General features: G+C 41.2%; 1 protein-coding gene across 9 annotated transcripts in view; it reads right to left on the reverse strand.

The window, feature by feature from the left end:
• The window catches only part of RBPJ (recombination signal binding protein for immunoglobulin kappa J region), a 261,397-nt gene that overhangs the window by 107,685 nt on the left and 135,297 nt on the right, over positions 1-18,415 (reverse strand). The window contains exons 1-2 of one of the 9 annotated variants that reach the window (XM_012526475.4): positions 13,120-13,381; positions 10,888-11,029 (exon numbers count right to left, since the gene is read on the reverse strand). The exons of 1 other annotated variant lie outside the window; for it this stretch is intronic. Coding sequence is in view for 2 of the 8 variants with exons in the window: in XM_004461795.4 (XP_004461852.3) it covers positions 13,120-13,367 (248 nt within the window). In the remaining 6 variants the exon portion in view is untranslated. 7 more of the 9 variants (XM_058300153.2, XM_071217151.1, XM_071217149.1 and 4 more) reach the window with 7 other exon arrangements.

Raw genomic sequence — 18,415 nt, forward strand, 5'->3', positions numbered from 1 at the left:
CATAATCAAAGTTAAGGGTGAGATATCTAATGTTGCAAGAAATAGGACCTATAAAGGTAGCCTTGGGCAAGACTAACAAACTAAGGTGTTTCGGCATTTATGTTCAAGACAAGAACATGCTAACAGAGGTTTTAGAGAAAAAGGAAGAAACTGTTCTCTAAACAAGAATAAGGAGTATCGATTTTCTATTTTAGGGAGAGTTTTATGGTAAGGTCATTAACTTTGGATGAGGGTGACTAGTAGCAAGGAGACATGAAGAGGCCCTGACAGGGAAGTGGATGTGGCTCCAGCAACTGGGCTCCCAACTACCACATAGAAGATCCCGGGTTGGGTTCCCAGGGTCTCCTGGTGAAGGCAAGCTGGCCTGCATGGCAAGATGGCCCGTGCCGAGAGCTGACACAACAAGATGATGCAACAAAAAAGAGACAGGGGAGAGACAGTGAGAGACAACAAAAAAGAGACAGGGGAGAGAGAGTGAGAGCCACCTTCGCTAAGGGAGCTAAGGTGGCTCAAGCAATTTGAGAGCCTCTCTCCCATGCTGGAAGGTCCTAGGATCCGTTCCTGGTGCCTCCTAATGAGAAGATGAGACAAGAAGACAAGAAGACACAGAAGAGTGCACAGTGAATGGACACAGGATGCAGACAGTGACCACAAGCAACAGCGGAGGGCAGGGGGGTAAATAAAATAAATCTTAAAAAAAAGAAAAGAAGCACTGACACTAGTACAAGTATGAGATGAAGCAAACCTGCAGAATAAGGCAATGGTAATGAAAAAGGAGAAGAGAGTTCAGAGCAGTATCTGGAAGCAGAAAGAGAAAGATTTGGTCATTTAAAAAGCTTAAGAAAAAAATGAAAAAGGGAGGAAATGAGAAGGTACCAAAGTTGATTTTTACCTGTGGAGGCTAGAAAGCACAATGGCATTATTAGGATAACAAGCATATTTTATAGGATAGTATAATAACTCTAGGTGGTAGAAAGAACAAGTAGTTTTAGAAAACTCAAATTTTGGTGGGCCTGCAGAACAGTCAGTAAGAATTTTAGAGACGGAGCAGATGTGGCTCAAGCAGCTAAGCGTCTGCTTCCCACACGGGGGGTTCCAGTTTTGGTTCCTGTTGCCTCCTAAATTAAAAAAAAACACAAGCAAATAAATGAAAAAACTAACTCAGGGGAGTTGATGTGGCTCAGTGGTTGAGCACCAGCTTCCCAGACACAAGGTCCCAGGTTCAATCTCCCACCCATAAAGTCAAAGAATAAGTAAGTCAAGGAGAGAAAGACAAAGATTGTAAACCACTATTTAAGACTGAAGGAGGAATAAACAGAGAGATGGAATGTTTAAGAGATACAAAGTGTCTTGTTAGTCAAGCATAAAGACAGTGTGGTTAACAAAAATAAATGATGCAGAAAAATTAAATAGGCTGATGACAGAAATGAGGTACTGGGATCTGGTGAAAGGAGGTTATTTATTGTTGGTCAGTAGCATGAATGGGAAATTCAAAAGGAAATCAGCATTAAGCAATTCTTGCAGACCAGGCCTAGTCTTCTCACAATTCTTTTACAACCACACATTTGATCCTCACAAGAACTAAGATATGTTTTCCATCTTACAAATGAGGAAACCTACATTATGACACAACTTTTAAAAAACTTGTCCAAGGCCACATGGTATATATACAGAATAATTTAAAAGACCTGAAAATTGGTCTGTTGGCAGAAAAGGAATAACACGTTAGGGAAAAACTGAAAATACCTGAAACAGAAAGAAAGGCTAACTGATGGAGCAACATCCCAAAATTTCCTTATAATTATTTAAATAGAAAATTTTAAAATAAAATCATACTACTTCAAAGAAAAATATTCTAATAAAGTTTAACTTGGAATGCATTTCTAGAAAAGATTTACTTTAAAAATATAAGGAAGAAATTATTCTCCATTTCCCTTAAAGCCTTGTATTAGCCTAGTTGGTATCTGGAACTGTCCTCCCAACTAAGAATGAGCACAGAAACTTCCAGGAGTTTATAATTTAGGTCAAAAGACAAAGAAAAGCTCTATCAGTAGAGGATAGTAAATGCAATGGAACAGATAGAGGAAAAGCTGTGTCAAGAACTTGGATCAATTAGTAAATCCTCAAGCATGAGACTTATCTCTATAAAATAGAAATATCACCTACCTCAAAATGTAGTTGAAGATAAAATAAGACAGCCAAAATCAGTAGATATTTAACAAAATGTCAGTTGCCTGATACCCTTAATTTTTGTAATCTAAACTGTTAACATTTTAAATAAAATGTTAGCATTTCCACCAAAAAAAAAAATGACTATATTCCCAACTATTAAAAGTATAGTATAAAGACTAGTATAAACACTATAGGAGTTCACTTTATAGGATATATTGATGTAACATTTGAATTTCTTATAACAAGCATATTATCTTTACAATCGGAAAAATAATCAAGTTGAGTGTACACAGATGACATTAACTGATTAGCCCTTACGAAAAACGTTAATCTCGAGATACTCACTTCTCTGAAATACTTATGAAAACAAGCTAAAAATGAGTTTTCAGTGTCCCAAGAATGAAAAAATAAATCAATTGTGCACTCTAGTTTAATTCTAATGTAATTTAAAATATAATTTACCAACTGACATCTTACAGGATTTATAGCTATGGAACTACATATTTACGTGACTGACGTCACTAAATCCTATCTGCAAAACGTCTTTTAATACTTAGACGGGCAGACAGATGAATGAATGGGGAGATGGACGACTAAATAGATATGGGAAACATGGCAAAGTGTTAAAAATTGGTGGATGTGGGTATCTGGGTGAGGTGTATATTACAGTTCTCTGAGTGAGTTTTGCATTATTTTTGCAACTTTCCTGCAAGTCTGAAATAAGTTTTGTGGTTTTTTCTATGTAAGTCTATTAACATACTATATATGGGGGAAAGGGTCAGGCCAAAGAATGGCTTTAATTACCAAAAATTATGAAAGAACCTTTGAAAACTAACCACTGTTTTTTGGTTTGGTTTTTTTTTAAAACAATAGAACAGCAAAGCCGCCAATTTCCAAAAATTCAGTACTATCCATTTAATCAAACAGCAACACATTATTACAAGCTGTAATTACCAAATACAATGGGTGCTATCTTTGGAATGCTGAAATGAATTTAGTTCAGTTCCTTGATGTTTGGAAAAGTACTGATAACAAAGACAGACTTAATGAAATCCCAAGTCAAAAGAGTAATGCTGTCTTGGCATATTCACTATAAAAATAACTGCATATACATAATCAAGTTCATAAACCAGTACAACTTACAGTATAAAATTTTTGAAGTTGTAGCCTCTCCTCCTACTTAAGAGCCTTTTCTTGCTTTTTACTTGCCTTTGTTTTTTATCTTTCTCTTCCAGAGACTTCAAAAACAGCTGCAATTAAGTGCAGGTGAGAGGACTAAGAAGTTAGGGAGGCATGAGGCAATGACTGGAGTGAGCCAAGGTTAAGTGTACCCAGTCAGTTCTTGAAGAAGAACAACCAAAAGCAGGGTGGGTGGGGAGATGTTCATGAGGACAATCATATTCTAAAAGAAGCCAACATGGTCAGTCAGAAATACAACATATAGAAGATAACAGTATCAAGAACAGAAAATCAGATAAGGAGGAAAAAAGAACACGCAGTCTTGTAGCTGACCATTTATTTATTAAGCAACCCTGGCAGCAGCACTCCAACAACCAGGCTGGAGTCCTGAAAGCACCGTAATTGTGGTCTAAATCCACACAATAGGAAGAAAGGCTATTTTAAAGAAAAATAAATAAATAAAAAGCCAAGTGCATGGAACATTAAAAAGCAGCTGTATGGTTTACATAGAATTTTTTTTAAATGCATAAGCTGATAAGCTGCCATCCAAAAAAACAGAAGAGCAACTAGCCTCAGCTCAGTCATTAAATGTATCTCAGCCAAATGTAAATTATTTGTCTGTGCCTACATTTCTTTGCCTTTAAAATGAGTGTTTAATTTAGAACATAAGATGAGTGAGGTCTTTTCTAATTCTGAAATTTCCTGAATCTTCTGGATACAGTGTTAGCGCCTCACATAAGATATAGTTATCATTCTACTGCATATTACTTCACAACAGGCACAGTAAATATGCCAGGATATAAATAAGAGAACACAGACTCATTGCCCAGTATAAACCACACTTCATCATCGTTTATTAAATCCTCTATGAAAAATAATTCCCAAAGTTTCCTTTTTTAAGGCAGTCTATACAGTCTTAACAACAGAAAACATTGCTTAAAATCAAACCGCCTTGGTTCACTTTAAAGTACATTCAGCAATGGGAAACTTTGGTCACTTGTAAATCTCCGAGTCTCCCTTCAGTTTCTTTCTGCTGGACATATTCCAATGCCATTACATTTTTTTATCATTCAATACTTCAAATGAGTTTTCGTTTTAATATATGCCTCACAATCCAAGTCAAAAAGTGTACTCCAGAAACAGCTATCTGTATTGAACATCGGCCTTATTACTTAGACTAAGTGCCACCTAGTGGCCAGTGTTAAATATTACTAAATCCATTCAAGCCGTAGTCATTGAACAAGTGACATTCTGGCAGATAGAAGTTACTCCATAATTATGCTAATAAGTACGATACTGTTTCTGTCCTTATGAAATTCACTGCTTTTCAGACAGATTAAGTAACCAATATAGATATATTTATATACTGCAAAACAATGTTAAGTGTTATGCCAGAGGTATGAAAGATTTCAGCATTAAAAAGTTAAAATGAGCAAAACACTGTTAGGTAGGTCCTCTTAAACCTGTTCACCTCACTCAGACTTTCCCATTTCTAATTACTTCATCACCCCAGGTTTCATTCATTCAGCCCCCAGCCCCTATCACATGCTTTAAATTCTACCTTGAGCACATCATGTTGTGTAAAATAAACCAGACACAAAAGGACAAATATTGTGTGATCACACTTATTTTAAACAAAACATGCAAATTCATAGATTCAGAAACCAGAGCACAGGTTACCAGGGGCCAAGGTGGGAAATGGGTAAATAATGCTTAATTGATATGAGTTTTCTATTTGGGGTGAAGGAAAGGTTTTGATAATGGATGGTGGTGATGGTAGCACAACGTTGTAATGTAAGTAAAAACCACTGAGTTGTATATTTGAAAATGATTAAAACGGGAAATTTGAGGTTCTATGTAGGTTGCAACTATAAAGCAACATAAGAACTGCACAACACAAAGAGCAAACCCTAGTGTAAACTACGGACTACAGTTAACAGTATAATTATATAATTATACCATTGTTTCATCATTTGTAACAAAAGTATCACATTTATACAAAATGTTAATATTAAGAAAAACTGTGTGAAAACAGGGGTATATGAAAATTCTGTGTTTTCTCTATAATTTTTCCATAAATGTAAAACTTAAATTTTAAAAGGGGAGGGGTGCTATTTAATGAGCAACTGCTACTCTTAGAACTGAACTAGGCAATTTATATCCTTTACCTCATTTAACCCTCACATTAATACCATAAGTTATTTTCTCCCATTTTTGTTTGTTTTTAAAAGATTCATTTTATTTATTCACCCTACTCATTGTACACGCTTGCTGTCTGCTCTCTCTGTCCATTAACTATGTGATGTGTCTGCTCATCTTCTCTTTTGGAGGCACTGGGAACTGAACCTGGGACCTCCTATGTCGGGGAGAGGCACTCAATTGCTTCAGTGACCTTGGCTCCCTGCTTTGTTGTGTCTCTCATTCTTTCCTCTTTGTGTCTCCTTTTTGCATCATCTTGTTGCATCAGCTTGCTGTGCCTGCCCATTGCACCAGCTCACTGTCTTGCTCATTTTCTCCAGGAGGCATTGGGAACCAAACCAGGGACCTCCCATGTGTAGGCAGGAACTCAAGTGCTTGAGTTTTTAGACAAGGGAAAAGACTTAAGGGCACCTGACATGCTCATAGCCAGAAATATATTTTTAGGAATATGACAAGAATATTGATTCCAAAGCCCCCTAAATTACCCTGCCTCAAAAAGAACTCTACTGTCTTTCTATTCCAGGACAACCACCAAGATGAGACAGTGCCTATCTCTCTTTTGTAATAATTTCCATCTCTTTTACACTAGCTACACCCACCCTCGTCTCTTCAAATATCTTCAGTGCCCTTTACCCCTTGATTGCTAAATAACACTCAAATCCTTAGCTTAGCAGTCAAGGTCCTCTAAAATACACCTCCAGCCATTTTTTCCAGTTTTATTTCCTACCATTCTCTATCAACTCTCACTTTTTCTACAAAACCCCCTCCAATTAACAATAATAATTTATACTTCTGTGTTCTCGCCAACATCATGTGTTACAGCACTTATACTCTCCCTTATTTTATGTGTAACTTTCCACTTAGTCATAAACTTCACCAGACCATTTCTTAGCTATCTTTATATGACCAGCACATATCAATAAACTGCTTATTTAACAAATGTTATTCACTCAAAAATGGAAGCAGAGCCACTAAATATTGTTCTCCTCCTCATTTCCCTTAATCATCCTTCATACCTTGGGACCTCAATATTTCCACTTGCTCTGGTTATGGGTTTGGATCTGGAACATGAGAAATTATTTACACACACTCAAATCAAAAGCCAAATGGTAGAAAAAGCATGACTGCAAAATAAGGCAAGATCTTAATGGGTCTGCAGTTTTGCAAAAGGGAAAAAAATACCATTGTTCCAAATATGCAAACTGGCCTAAATCTAATATGTTTTGGAGAAAATGAGAAAAGGACCAAAAAACAACGTGTTTATAATACTAAAAAAAAAAAACAAAAAACACAACATTGGTTCTATATTTAATAAAGGCAACAAATATTACCACTATATAATACAATACTTACCAACACTAATAAAGAATAACAGGGTTATATAGTGATAAATGTCTTTCTCATTTATATAAACTTTTTATGAGAAAAGATTCTTATTTATTTGCAATTCTGTATATCATCCCATAAACAAAGCACAAATAAATATTAGCTCTAAGGTGAGGTTCAAACTACTGAACATAGAAAAGGAAGCATGAAAGGAGGAATTAAAAAGCACAGATCAACTTTATTTTCTAGTGTATCCCATCTCACATTCAACAGGTGCAGTACTTTCACTGCAAGGCTTTTGCAACTTTGAAACATGGTCTAAAAAGCAGTACTTTCTATCTTTTCTTTTTGTAAATGTAGTGTAAATATTACCAAGACTGCCAAGAACATCACCAATCTGACTGAAAGGCTGTCATGCTTTTCGCTATGTATAACCTCAACACAACAAACCTATACAAATGTTTATATAGATAGGTAATTACTACCACTTACACAAACCAAGCCAGAGTCCCTCTTAGGACTGCTTAACCCCACTGCAAAGTTTGATATGTTTGGGAGAAATGCATTAGCCCTTAAAGACCATTGGGATATCATTTCACTCCCTGAAGCAGCAGCAGACCCAATGAGGCATAAGTGATACAATGATGTTGGGCCATGCCGAAGGGGTATCCAGAACTGTGGGCAGGGTAAGGGTCTGAGAAATGGCAGCAGTTTTGGCATTCAACATTGCTATATATTTATGGCAATTCAAGTAGAAAAGATGGCAATAAGAAGGAGACCCCAAAAAGTTGGTTGTGACTCTATGACAACATCTATGATCAAGCAATAATTTACCAAATATGTCTGTTCGAAATGCCAAAGCACATATTTCAAGAGTTGCGGTCTTCTCACTAAATACACTGCTGCCTTCCTAAAACATGACCCACAAACCACAGGTTACAGTACTGAAAGTCCATCTTGAACCCTGCCCATAAAAGGTTACTAAAAGAAACTGTTAAAATAACTAAAATATTTGTACAGTGGTGCTTTATTGTTTACAAATCACTTTCACATTCACATATACTGTTTCATTTGGCCTCTATAAGTGTCATATATTTTACCTTACATCTTCGATAGTCACAGTGTGCCTGTCAGATAAGTAAAAGAATAGTATTACTCCCTATTTTATAGAGGTGGAACCTGAAGCTTGGAAAAATTACCTATAAGTAATATATCCATGAGACCTGAGTCTCCCTGAAGATCAGCTTACTTATTATTTGGTTCTTGGGCATGGATCCCCAAAAAAGGTAGCAAGGTTTCAAACCAGTCTATAGTGTCCTAAGATTTAATGTATATCTTCATGCATCTAAGAAGTACTTAAAACACTTAAAAATAATGGAACCTTTTGAGAAGCACTTGATAATCACACAGGAAAAACAAAATGTGAAATTTCAGCTTGTCCAGTTTTGTAAAACAATATAATGTAGTTTTTCTAATACTCTAAAAAGAAATTTTACCTAAGAGCCTTGCTAGAACGTTGTTCTCAAGGGCTGTGAGACTCCCTGTGGCTGAAAATATCAAGTTCTTTGGACACTTCGACAATCATCTGACAATCATATTCCCTCCAGAATCCAAGTCAAATATATTTATCAAATTCTGCCTATATGAACCATATTGCATTAGTGTTTCAATGTGCCGTGAGTTATTTGTTCAAAAAACCTTTTTACTGAGTCCCTACCATGTGCTAGGTGCTTCTGGGTATAAGAATATGTAAATGATTAAGAATAAAATAAATACAACCAAGTAGCTAACATCTTTGGATATGACACAATTCGGTAAGGAGGAGCACCCAATTAAGTGTGTTATATCAGGTCAGAATATCCCCTGACCTGCATCTTTAATAATAATCTAATAAGGACTAAGCACTTTTCCTGCACAGGGAATCATTAAAATGCTGAACCCATGCAGGGAAATCCAAATTCTTAAATATGGCTGGAACACTGACTATGAAGGGAGAGAAAGGCAAATAACCCAGCTGGAGGAGAAGAGGTAAGTAAAATATTTGTGGAGGACACTATAGCTCATGCTAGCTAACATTTATTTTTTGAGCACTTCCTACACGTCAGAGATCCTACTAAATGCTCTCATACATTATCTCATTTAAATCTCACAGCAATCTCTGAGTGGGGGTTCTTCCAAGTGTGGGAAGGAATAAGAGAAGATCAGATAAGTCGTCACTGTTACAGAGGTTTTAAGTGGCTGAGAGAACTGGAACCCAGTTCAGATTATATCCTAAATGTACGCTCATGATCCTGCACTTTGCTGCCTCTTTTAAAGAAGGCTGCTAGGGGGAGCCATTGAAAGGTTTTTACAGTAGGGAGTGAAGTGATCAGATTTGCTCTTTAGAAAGACTGCTAGGCAACTATGTGGATGCTGGAAGAAGAACATGAGTCTGGAAGCAGAAAAGTTAGCAGCCAATATGACAGTAAACCAGGTTGAGAAATGATGAGAGAACTGTGGCAGTGAGGAGGAGGGAAATGGAACCAAGAGATTTTTCAGGACAGAAAACTGTCAGTTCTAAGTGATTAAATGTAAAGGATTAAATATAAGAGAGGAATCCACAGTTCTGGTTTAGGGAGCCAGTTGGTCTTGATACTGTACAGGAGTACAGATATAACAGATTTCATTCATTTAAAAAATATTATTTTAGAGTGTCCTCAAATGCAAAACATTTTAAGGCCAAGATTTAAGTCTGAAAATATAGTCCTAATTGTTAAGAAATATTGAGAGCAAATGACAAAGCATTTAAAAAAATAATAATGTATAGTAAAAATTTCCATTACTATTATCAGTTGGCCCAGAGTCCAGTAAAAACATTTATGCTACTATTTGATTTTGAAAAAAAAAAAAAAATCAAGAGGAAAGTCATCCCATACTTTACAATGTGCTATAACATGAGTTTGACAGATCTTTAATCTTACACACATGCACACATACACACAGATGCCACTCTGTAATTTGTTCTATGTTGTACTTGTCCCTCTTCCTCAAGTTTATAAGAATAAAAAAGTATCTGTTTTATTACCCAAACTATAACATATATTTGGTTTTTTTCAACCCACCATCACCACTGCAACTTGCCAAGAACTGAGTAGTTTATAACCTCCTACTTGACTTCCTATTAAAATGACCTACTTACTTCTGTAACAATTCCTAGACCTTGGACACACCTTTCATCCAAGCATGTTTTCTGCAAATCATAATGCACAGCAATCCTGTGTAGATGTGGTAAGTATTACAATTCCCATTTTACTATACAGTTAAGAAATTGGCCGAGGGGAAGTATAGTAACTTGGAAATAATCACAAAGCCAGGTGCCAAAAAAAACAGCTTTTAGTCAACCCATGAGAAAATACTGCCCCTAGTTGAAATGTAGTATTAGGAGGAAGCAAAACAATGCTTCAAATCCAAGCCCTAGGTCTTGATATTAAAAACAAAAAACAAAAAAACACACAACAGAATTAAGATATGAAAGAACTTTCAACATATTTTTTCTAATACCTTACCCATCCAGAGTTCCAAAGGTTATTTAATGAATTATATCTGGCAAGAGAAGCTTTTTATCTAAACCATTTTTGATATCCTAAACATTTAAAAGATACTGAAATCTGTTGGTATAGGGCAATAGGTAACTTTTTAAAAAATCTAGTGCTTAAAATGTAAGCCTAGTATATGTAAAGCATATATTGGAACCAATCTGAAATTACTGCAAGTGGCTCTTACATTTTTTTCCTGAAAATAAATTCTCTACAGATCTATCTACAATATACATGGAAGACAAATTTAAAAATAGTGAATATTCAGTATTAAAGTTTCGTAACCATAACTCATCCTATAAATTTCTTAATACACTGCTGCTGGATATAACTTATTATAGGTACTGTTTTATTTTTGGTCACAAAGTAAAGGTCTAACCAAAAAAAAATACATGTTTTAGAAACAAAAAAACAAAACTCAAATTGTAAAAGTTACCTTTATGTTTGTGTGATCGTTTTTATTTGTTCAAGTCAGAGTAAAACACCTTCTAGTACTGAACGGTTTTATGCTTGGCTTCCAGTCAGAATCAATAGTGTGCACAAAGATTTTTACCTTCCAAAAGATAATTATGCACTATCTAAGAACAAGGGAGGAAAATGGTTACTGGTAAAATCGACTTGTGAAACCCAAACTGCAAATTTTCACAAAACCTCATGTATCAATCATGAAACCATGATTTTCCAATAATTAACTTTCACTAATTCCAACCACAGCCATCAGCAAAAAAAAAAAAAAAAAAAAATTCCAATACACCAGTATACCTAGTACTATGCAAATACATCAATAGCATCTTATAAAGAACCTTAGTTTACAAATGAAATGACATGCTAAAATGATTTTGTAAGTAATCTATCTTCTAAAAATAGTGATCAACTCGTAGAATTTTTTTTAAAAGTCTGAACATATATTCAGTCTATCCTGATAGGCCAAATATCTCACATTCCAAGCACTGGAATAATTCAGGCCATTAAAATACAAATCCTCTCCCAAGCTTTAACATTACCATAACAATGACAATGTTAACATTAGGAAATGCACATAACTAACTTTAGATAACCTTACTAAGGCTATTATAACATATAACTTTTCATTGCATTTGTTTAATATATTCCACAAAGATCTTAGAAACAGTATTCACCAACCAGAAACCGCACTCATAAGCGCTCTCTTCATTTCAACCCCAATCAAGGAACAGTAGGGTTGTCTTATATATAAAGAGAATAAAGCACTTAATTGTACTTATCTGAAAACTATGGGAAAAAAACATTTATATCAAATCAATTTCCCAAGCAGGAAAGGAAAATGCCTTCCAAAAGGAAGGAAATGCCTTCCTTTTCATGAAATAAATTATGTGTAAAATAACCAGAGTCTAAATCTACGTTCCAGAAGGTGCCGAAATTCTCCACCCCAACACTCACAAGTTTTTAACAACAAAATTCAGGCAATTCACACTTATACACCAAATGAATACCTAACATGAGTATCTGAAACTATTCTCAAATACCAACAACAACAACAAAAGTACTTTGCGACTCCCTCTCACGTCTCCCAAAACCGTTCTCCCACCCTCAGGTAATGCAGAAGCAAAGCTACAGACAGCTGCCCTTGGCCTAGGCCGTCATAACCGAGGGGATGCAGAGGCGGTGGGCAATAACAACCAAGAGACTACCTCTTTTTCCAGGGCTACCGTTTCCAAGCAAAACAACTACGGGCCCAGAAACCGCAAAGAAACCTGGAGACGTAGTAATCCCGAGAGAAAGGGGTGCGGATGGAGGAGGTGTGCCGAGGAGGAAACTATCACCACGCATCTTTCAGACCCACAAAAACAGCAAACGTAGTGCCTGCAACTGAAAGCACCAGATGGAATCCTTGGAACTAAGACAGTTCAGCAAACATTCACCGTGGGTAGTGGATAAATCAAACGATGATGGGAATGGGTTAGGGGGAGAGGGAGTCGCGAGTGAAAAAGCCACTGGATGGGGGAGACAAAGCCTCCGGGGGTGATGAAGAACCAAAGAGAAGAGAGGGAGGGGGAACTCATGGGAAAACAATTCAAGAAAAATTAAAAGACAGAAATCTGGCATCTGAGCTGCGGCAGGTCACTGGGCTGCCGACTGGAGGAGGTCAAAACAAAGGGGCAAGGGAGAGGAGATAGATAAGGGATGCGGGGCGCAGCGGGTCAGACAAAGCGCCCAAGACGGCGAAACAAAGGGCCGGGGGTAGAGAGTCGCGGGGAGCAGCGGGGAGAGACAAAGCGCCCGGGGCCAGGGCACCGGCCAGGCGAAGAGGCGACGCCGGCCGCGAGGAACAAAGCTGCGCGAGGCCGAGAGGCAGGGCCCGCGGGCGGCGGCGGCAGCGCGGGAGGCGCGCGGCGGGCACAACGCCCGCGGGCCCCGCGCGCCCGGCCGCACTCACGCCCACACCCGCCGGCCTCGCCGGAGCCGCCGCCGCCGCCCGCTCTCACGCGCCGGTGCCCGAGCCTTGGCGGCGCACGGCGGACAGCGCACCGCCACACGACGCCGTCGCCGCCGCGCTCCGCGCACGCGACGCCGCCCCCGAGGCCCCCAGACGCCGAGCGCGCCGCGGCACCAGAACCCGCCGCCCGCCGTGGGCTGCGAGACGCCCGCAACTTTCCCGGTTCGCACCGCTCGGATTCCCCCGACTTACCCTGTCACAACAGGCGCCATCTTCCACAAACTCTCGCCAAAACTCCAACCCTCGCGAGATTCCCCCGACGCCTCTTCTGCTCCCTCTCCCCCGCCCCTTCCCTTTTTCCTCACTACTCGATTCCACCCAGCCCCCTCGCTCCTTTTCCCTTCGCAGCCTCCGTGAAGAGCCAGACGCTTCGCGCCGCCCGCGGAGTAGGGGATCTTGCTTGCTACCTTCCCTAGAAACCTACCCAAGCGATGGAGCATGCGCAGGCGGCTCCTCCGCGGGCGAGCCCTCCGTGAGGTCCATGGGGAGCGCTCCGGTATCCGGGTTTTGGGAGGCGCCCTGAGGGACGTACGTGAAGACTGAGGAAAACCGGAGGGGATTACAACAGGGACGGGGAATGGAGGGGTCAGGAGGCGGAGCTGAAGACTAGGGAGGAGGGGTCCTGGGAAAGTCTGCCGCGTTTCACAGGCCTAGATGAAACGCCTCCTCAAGTGGGTGTTTTCCAAGTGGCTTCCCGCTCACTCGGGGTTCTCAGCCCTTTTCATTCATTCAAACGTTCCTTGGACTCCGCCTTTACGCTAGGCTCAGCATTAGGCGCTGGCGCCAACAAGACGCCTCGAGTTAGGGCAAGTGACAGCCCGAGGAACCATCTTTAGTTCTTTCGACCCCTATGCTAATGGAGGGCTGGACATAATTACTACGTGGCCCGCCCCTCCAGTGCTCTGTCGCCTTCTTGCGTGCCAAATGAGGTCAGGCAAAGGCCTGTGGCAAAGACACCCCGAATGTCTACCTCGCATTCACACTCTAGGGCGCCGGGTTAGGTTTCTCCCAAGTGAAAACTGAACTGGCCTGGAGAACCATCCTCCAGGCCCCGCTCCTGGTCCGAAGCCCCACTCGAAGCTCGCTCCCTGCCCGTCGGTGCGGTGACCTGCCGGCTCCGTCAGCCTCTCTGGGAGCCCTTCGCAGCAGTCACCGTGTGTGAACCAAGTGAATACAGGGCCGACCCAGCCCAGGGAAGCGGTCCTCCTTCGGGCCTGACACAGCTGGGGACGCCGTGCGCTGCCCGCAACGTACTTCGAGGTCTGAGACCGGACGCCCCGAGTCAACTTAGGCCGTCGGAGCACTACCTAGAAAGGTGCGGGGTTCGAGCCCCCCCCCCCTCCCCCGCACCTGCAGTTCTTTTCTCCCCCGCCCCCTCCGCCCTTTCCTTTCCTGGAGATTCCCAGATTCAGCACTGCCTCCCGCAGGGCGCCCCAAAACCCGGAGAACTGGAATTCTCCGGCCGAAACCCGCCGTAGGATTGGCGCGGCACGCGCGGCCGGCACTGCGCATGTGCCCAATGCGGGCAGCCCTGTCTCACGCTACACCTCCTTCCCACCGCCTTCCACTACTCGGCTCAGACACAACACGGGCCGTGGGAAATTTCCTAAACCTCGCGAGAACGTGCCCACTGCTGTCTATACTTCGGCCCCAAATCTCGCGGCGCCCAGGCAGGACAGGTGTTTGTCTTGTGCAGCTCCGGGCGCTGTTCGTGCAGCGCGTGCCGGGGCGGCAGGCGGGGTGGGAAGGGTGCAGCTCTCCGCGGAGGCGGAGCCGGTGGGCGCGTGGCTGGGCGCACGGGGAGGAGGGCGGCGGGGAAGGAGGCCCGACATCTCGCTTGCATTCATGTCCGAGACTATTTGTGGGAGAAATGGGTTTGTGGGAAAGAAGGGGAGACAGATTGGAAACTGCTCCTGGTGCGAAAGGGATAAGAGAGCAGACTCTAAGGCAGAAGGATCCCCAGCCCGAACCTCCCGGGGGCGTTGACTGTCGCCCTCCACGAACCTGGTACTTTCCTAAAATGTGTAAGACGGCACGGCCCCCACCTCCGGGAGTTGACAGACAGCCCCCAGTGTTGGGTTTGAGTCATGCCTCTGAGTCACCTAGTCTGGCCACCACTTCACTTGCTTTAAAGCAAGTTCCGATTCCCTTAGCTCTTCTTCCTCTAGCAATTGTATGTGGTTTTTTTCTTTCAGAACTACCGCTGGCCTGATGAGTTGGGGGAAAATGCAACTCTGCACACTCGCTTTGTTGCCTAGATAGTTTCTGCCTCCCGTTAAAGGACACATTTTTTTAAAAATCGCCCCCTTCCCGACCTCTTTCTAGCCTTTTGAAATAATCCCTACATATCCGTTTCTGTTCTTTTTTCTTTCCCTCAACTAATGTGATTCATAGTTTTGGTTTTGCTTCCCTTCCCCTTCCCATATTTTTGTTGAATATTCATTCCATTTTAGGTATTGTTTCATGGGATGCTTTAGTGACCGCTGTTTTAAAAGTATCTTTTCCTTTTGGATTCTTTATTTTGTCCACTGAGTTCCTGATTACATTCTTCAATCAGGCACATTTCAGATTGACCCTAGTATGGTTTCTCAACCAGTCTAGTCTAACACTGTTCCTTAGAACTGGTGTCTTAACTGAGTACACACTATAAGTCCAATAAATGTAGAATTGAATTGAGTTTTGATTCTGGAGGACACTGAGCCTTCTAGTAGGAGCTCATGTTCTGCTGGTTTTGTAGTGGACAGGAAATCAAGTTTTTGTTTGAGTTGTTTTCAGAGGTGGTTGTGTTTGTGCACATGCACACATCTATCCCTTTATGTATTTCACTCAGAAAAAGAGCATTTAATCTCAAAGCAAGCCTGATTTCGGACAGGATAGCTTAGGAGGAGAACCAAACCCTGGGCACTATTTCTGGGACCCATCCTCCCAAGAAGACATTTCAGTTGTGATTTAGTCCAGGTCACTGATCTAATTTGGATCCATAGCCTTCTGAGAGCTCCAACGACCTTAATAAACCATAGTAACCACAAATCTAATCACAACTCCTCATCTTCGCGCTTAAAACCCTTACCTGAACCTGCAGTCTTCTCCCATCTCAGTAAATGGCAACCCCATCCTTCCACTTACTTAAGAAACTTGAAGTCCCTCTTGCCTCCTTTTTCTCTTACATTCAACTACCAACCTGAGGGAAAATCATGCAGACTCCACCTTCAGAATATATCCAGAAGCCATACAATTTCACCTCCACTACTTCCCGCCCAGTCCAAGTCATCTCATTTCTCACCTGGGTTGCAAGAAGTCTCCTAACTGGTGTCCATCTTCCATTCTTGCCTCCCCTCACTGTTCTCATTAGAGCACTCAGAATGACCTTGGGCTCTCAACTCTCCAATGCTTTTCCTGTTTCACTAGGAGGGCTTTCACAATCTGCCCTGCTGCCAAAACCTCTCTGACTTCATCTCTTACTCTTTGCCACCCTCACTGAGCTCTCAAAAGCTGCCTTCCTTGCTGTTCTTGAGAAACAGCAGGCACACTCCCAACTCTGAGCCCTTGCTCTTTCCACTGCCCGGAATGCTCTTTCCTCTAATACCTTCCAGCTCACTTGTGAATTTTTGTCTATTTTATTCACTGTTCAAACCTCAGCTGCTAGTATAGTAGGCAGGCACTCAGTATTTTAAAATGCATGGGGTGTCTTATACTTTAGAGGAGAGTAAAAATGATTCTGAAGATGCACTGAGCCTTCTAGGGTTCAAAAACATAATGAGTAACCCAGTTCCATCCTGCATTAGAGGGAGAGAAAGCCTACAGATCATCCACCTCTGCTCACTTTCTGCAAATATAAAAACCTCTGGGGAGTGGATGTGGCTCAAGTGATTGCACTCCTGCTTTCCACATGGGAGATCCCAGGTTCAGTTCCCAGTGCCTCCTTTAAAACAACAACAACAACAACAAGCAAAAACAAACAAATAGGGAAACAGATGTGACTCAAGCAGTTGGGCTCCCGTCTACCATATTCCAGGGTACAATGCCCAGGGCCTCCCAGTGAAGGCAAGTTGTCCAGCACAGCAAGCTGGCCCACCTGGAATGCTGGCCCACATGGGAGTGCCGCCTGCAAAGGAATGCCGCCCCATGCAGGAGTGCCGGCCAACACAGAGAACTGGTGCAGCAAGATGATGCAACAAGAGACACAGAGGAGAGACAATGAGAAGACATAGCAGAACAGGGAGCTGAGGTGGTGCAAGAGAAAGATTGCTCTCTCCCACTCCAGAAGCTCCCAGGATCGGTTCCTAGAGCCACCTAATGAGAATAAAACAGACACAGAAAGAACACCAGCGAATGGACGCAGAGAACAGACAACAGCAGGGGGGCAGGGGGAATAAATAAATAAAATAAATCTTTAAAAAAAAAAATAAACCAACTCAGGGAAGCTGATGTGGCTCAGTGGTTGAGCATAGGCTTCCTACATATGAGCTCCCAAACTCAATCCATGGCCCCCAGTACCTCAAAAAAAAAACAAACAAAATACAAAAATTGTCTTACTCCTGGGTTAGACCAGTAAATGACGTCACACTTACTTTAAGGGTTTCTATTATTCTTCATTTTACAACCTCAGAAAAGAAAACACTATTGGCAGGTCTCCCATCGATTGCTAGTGGGAATAAAAATACGTGTAATATTTATGGAAAGCATCTTGACAAAATTTGGCCCTTGCTGTTAGTCCTACAATTCAATTTCTAGAAATGTATCCCACAAATATACTCACACGTGTAAAATTAGCTATCGCAGCATTGTTTATGGTAGAATATACTAGTAACAGCCTACATGTTCATTAAGAGATGTCTTATTTTTTTAAATCGTGATATATTTGTGGAATGGAATAGTATGCATCTGTTCATAAGCAGAGGCTGCTTTTTTATGTACTTACATGGAAGGCTCACAAAGATAAATTGCATTCAAAAAGCCAAGTGGAAAACAGTGTTAGATATACACTTAATTGTCTCTATGTATCTAGAATGGCTCTGAAAGGACACACTAGAAACTGTAACTTGACTACCTTCCAGTAAAGGGACTCAGTGGTTGAAGGACAGAGGTGAGGGAGTGGCTTATCTCACAATCTGCTATCTTGGACCCTTTGACTTTTGTACCACATGCATGTATTATTGCCTACTCAAAATACAAAATGTGAAGAAACGGGGAAAAAGGAAAGGCGTAAACATGCAAGAAAATAAAATTGTGTCCTTTCTCTCACTTCCTTAGTTGAATAATTTTCTATTAGAAGTTACGTGTGTAGTCTGCCATCTCAGCAGAATTCAGAACTGCAAACCTGTTGTCTTAGTACTACGTTGGTAACACTGTCCCCTCGGGCCATTCAGACAGAATGTTTAAATTACCTCCCTCTACATGCCAAGCATCCCAGGCATTGTCTTTAGTGGTTTCCAAAGATAGGTAATGCAAAGACCCTGACCTCAGGGGACCCCCTAGCTAACAGAAG

This window comes from Dasypus novemcinctus, chromosome 1, assembly GCF_030445035.2.
Source record: "Dasypus novemcinctus isolate mDasNov1 chromosome 1, mDasNov1.1.hap2, whole genome shotgun sequence".
Lineage (NCBI taxonomy): Eukaryota > Metazoa > Chordata > Mammalia > Cingulata > Dasypodidae > Dasypus > Dasypus novemcinctus.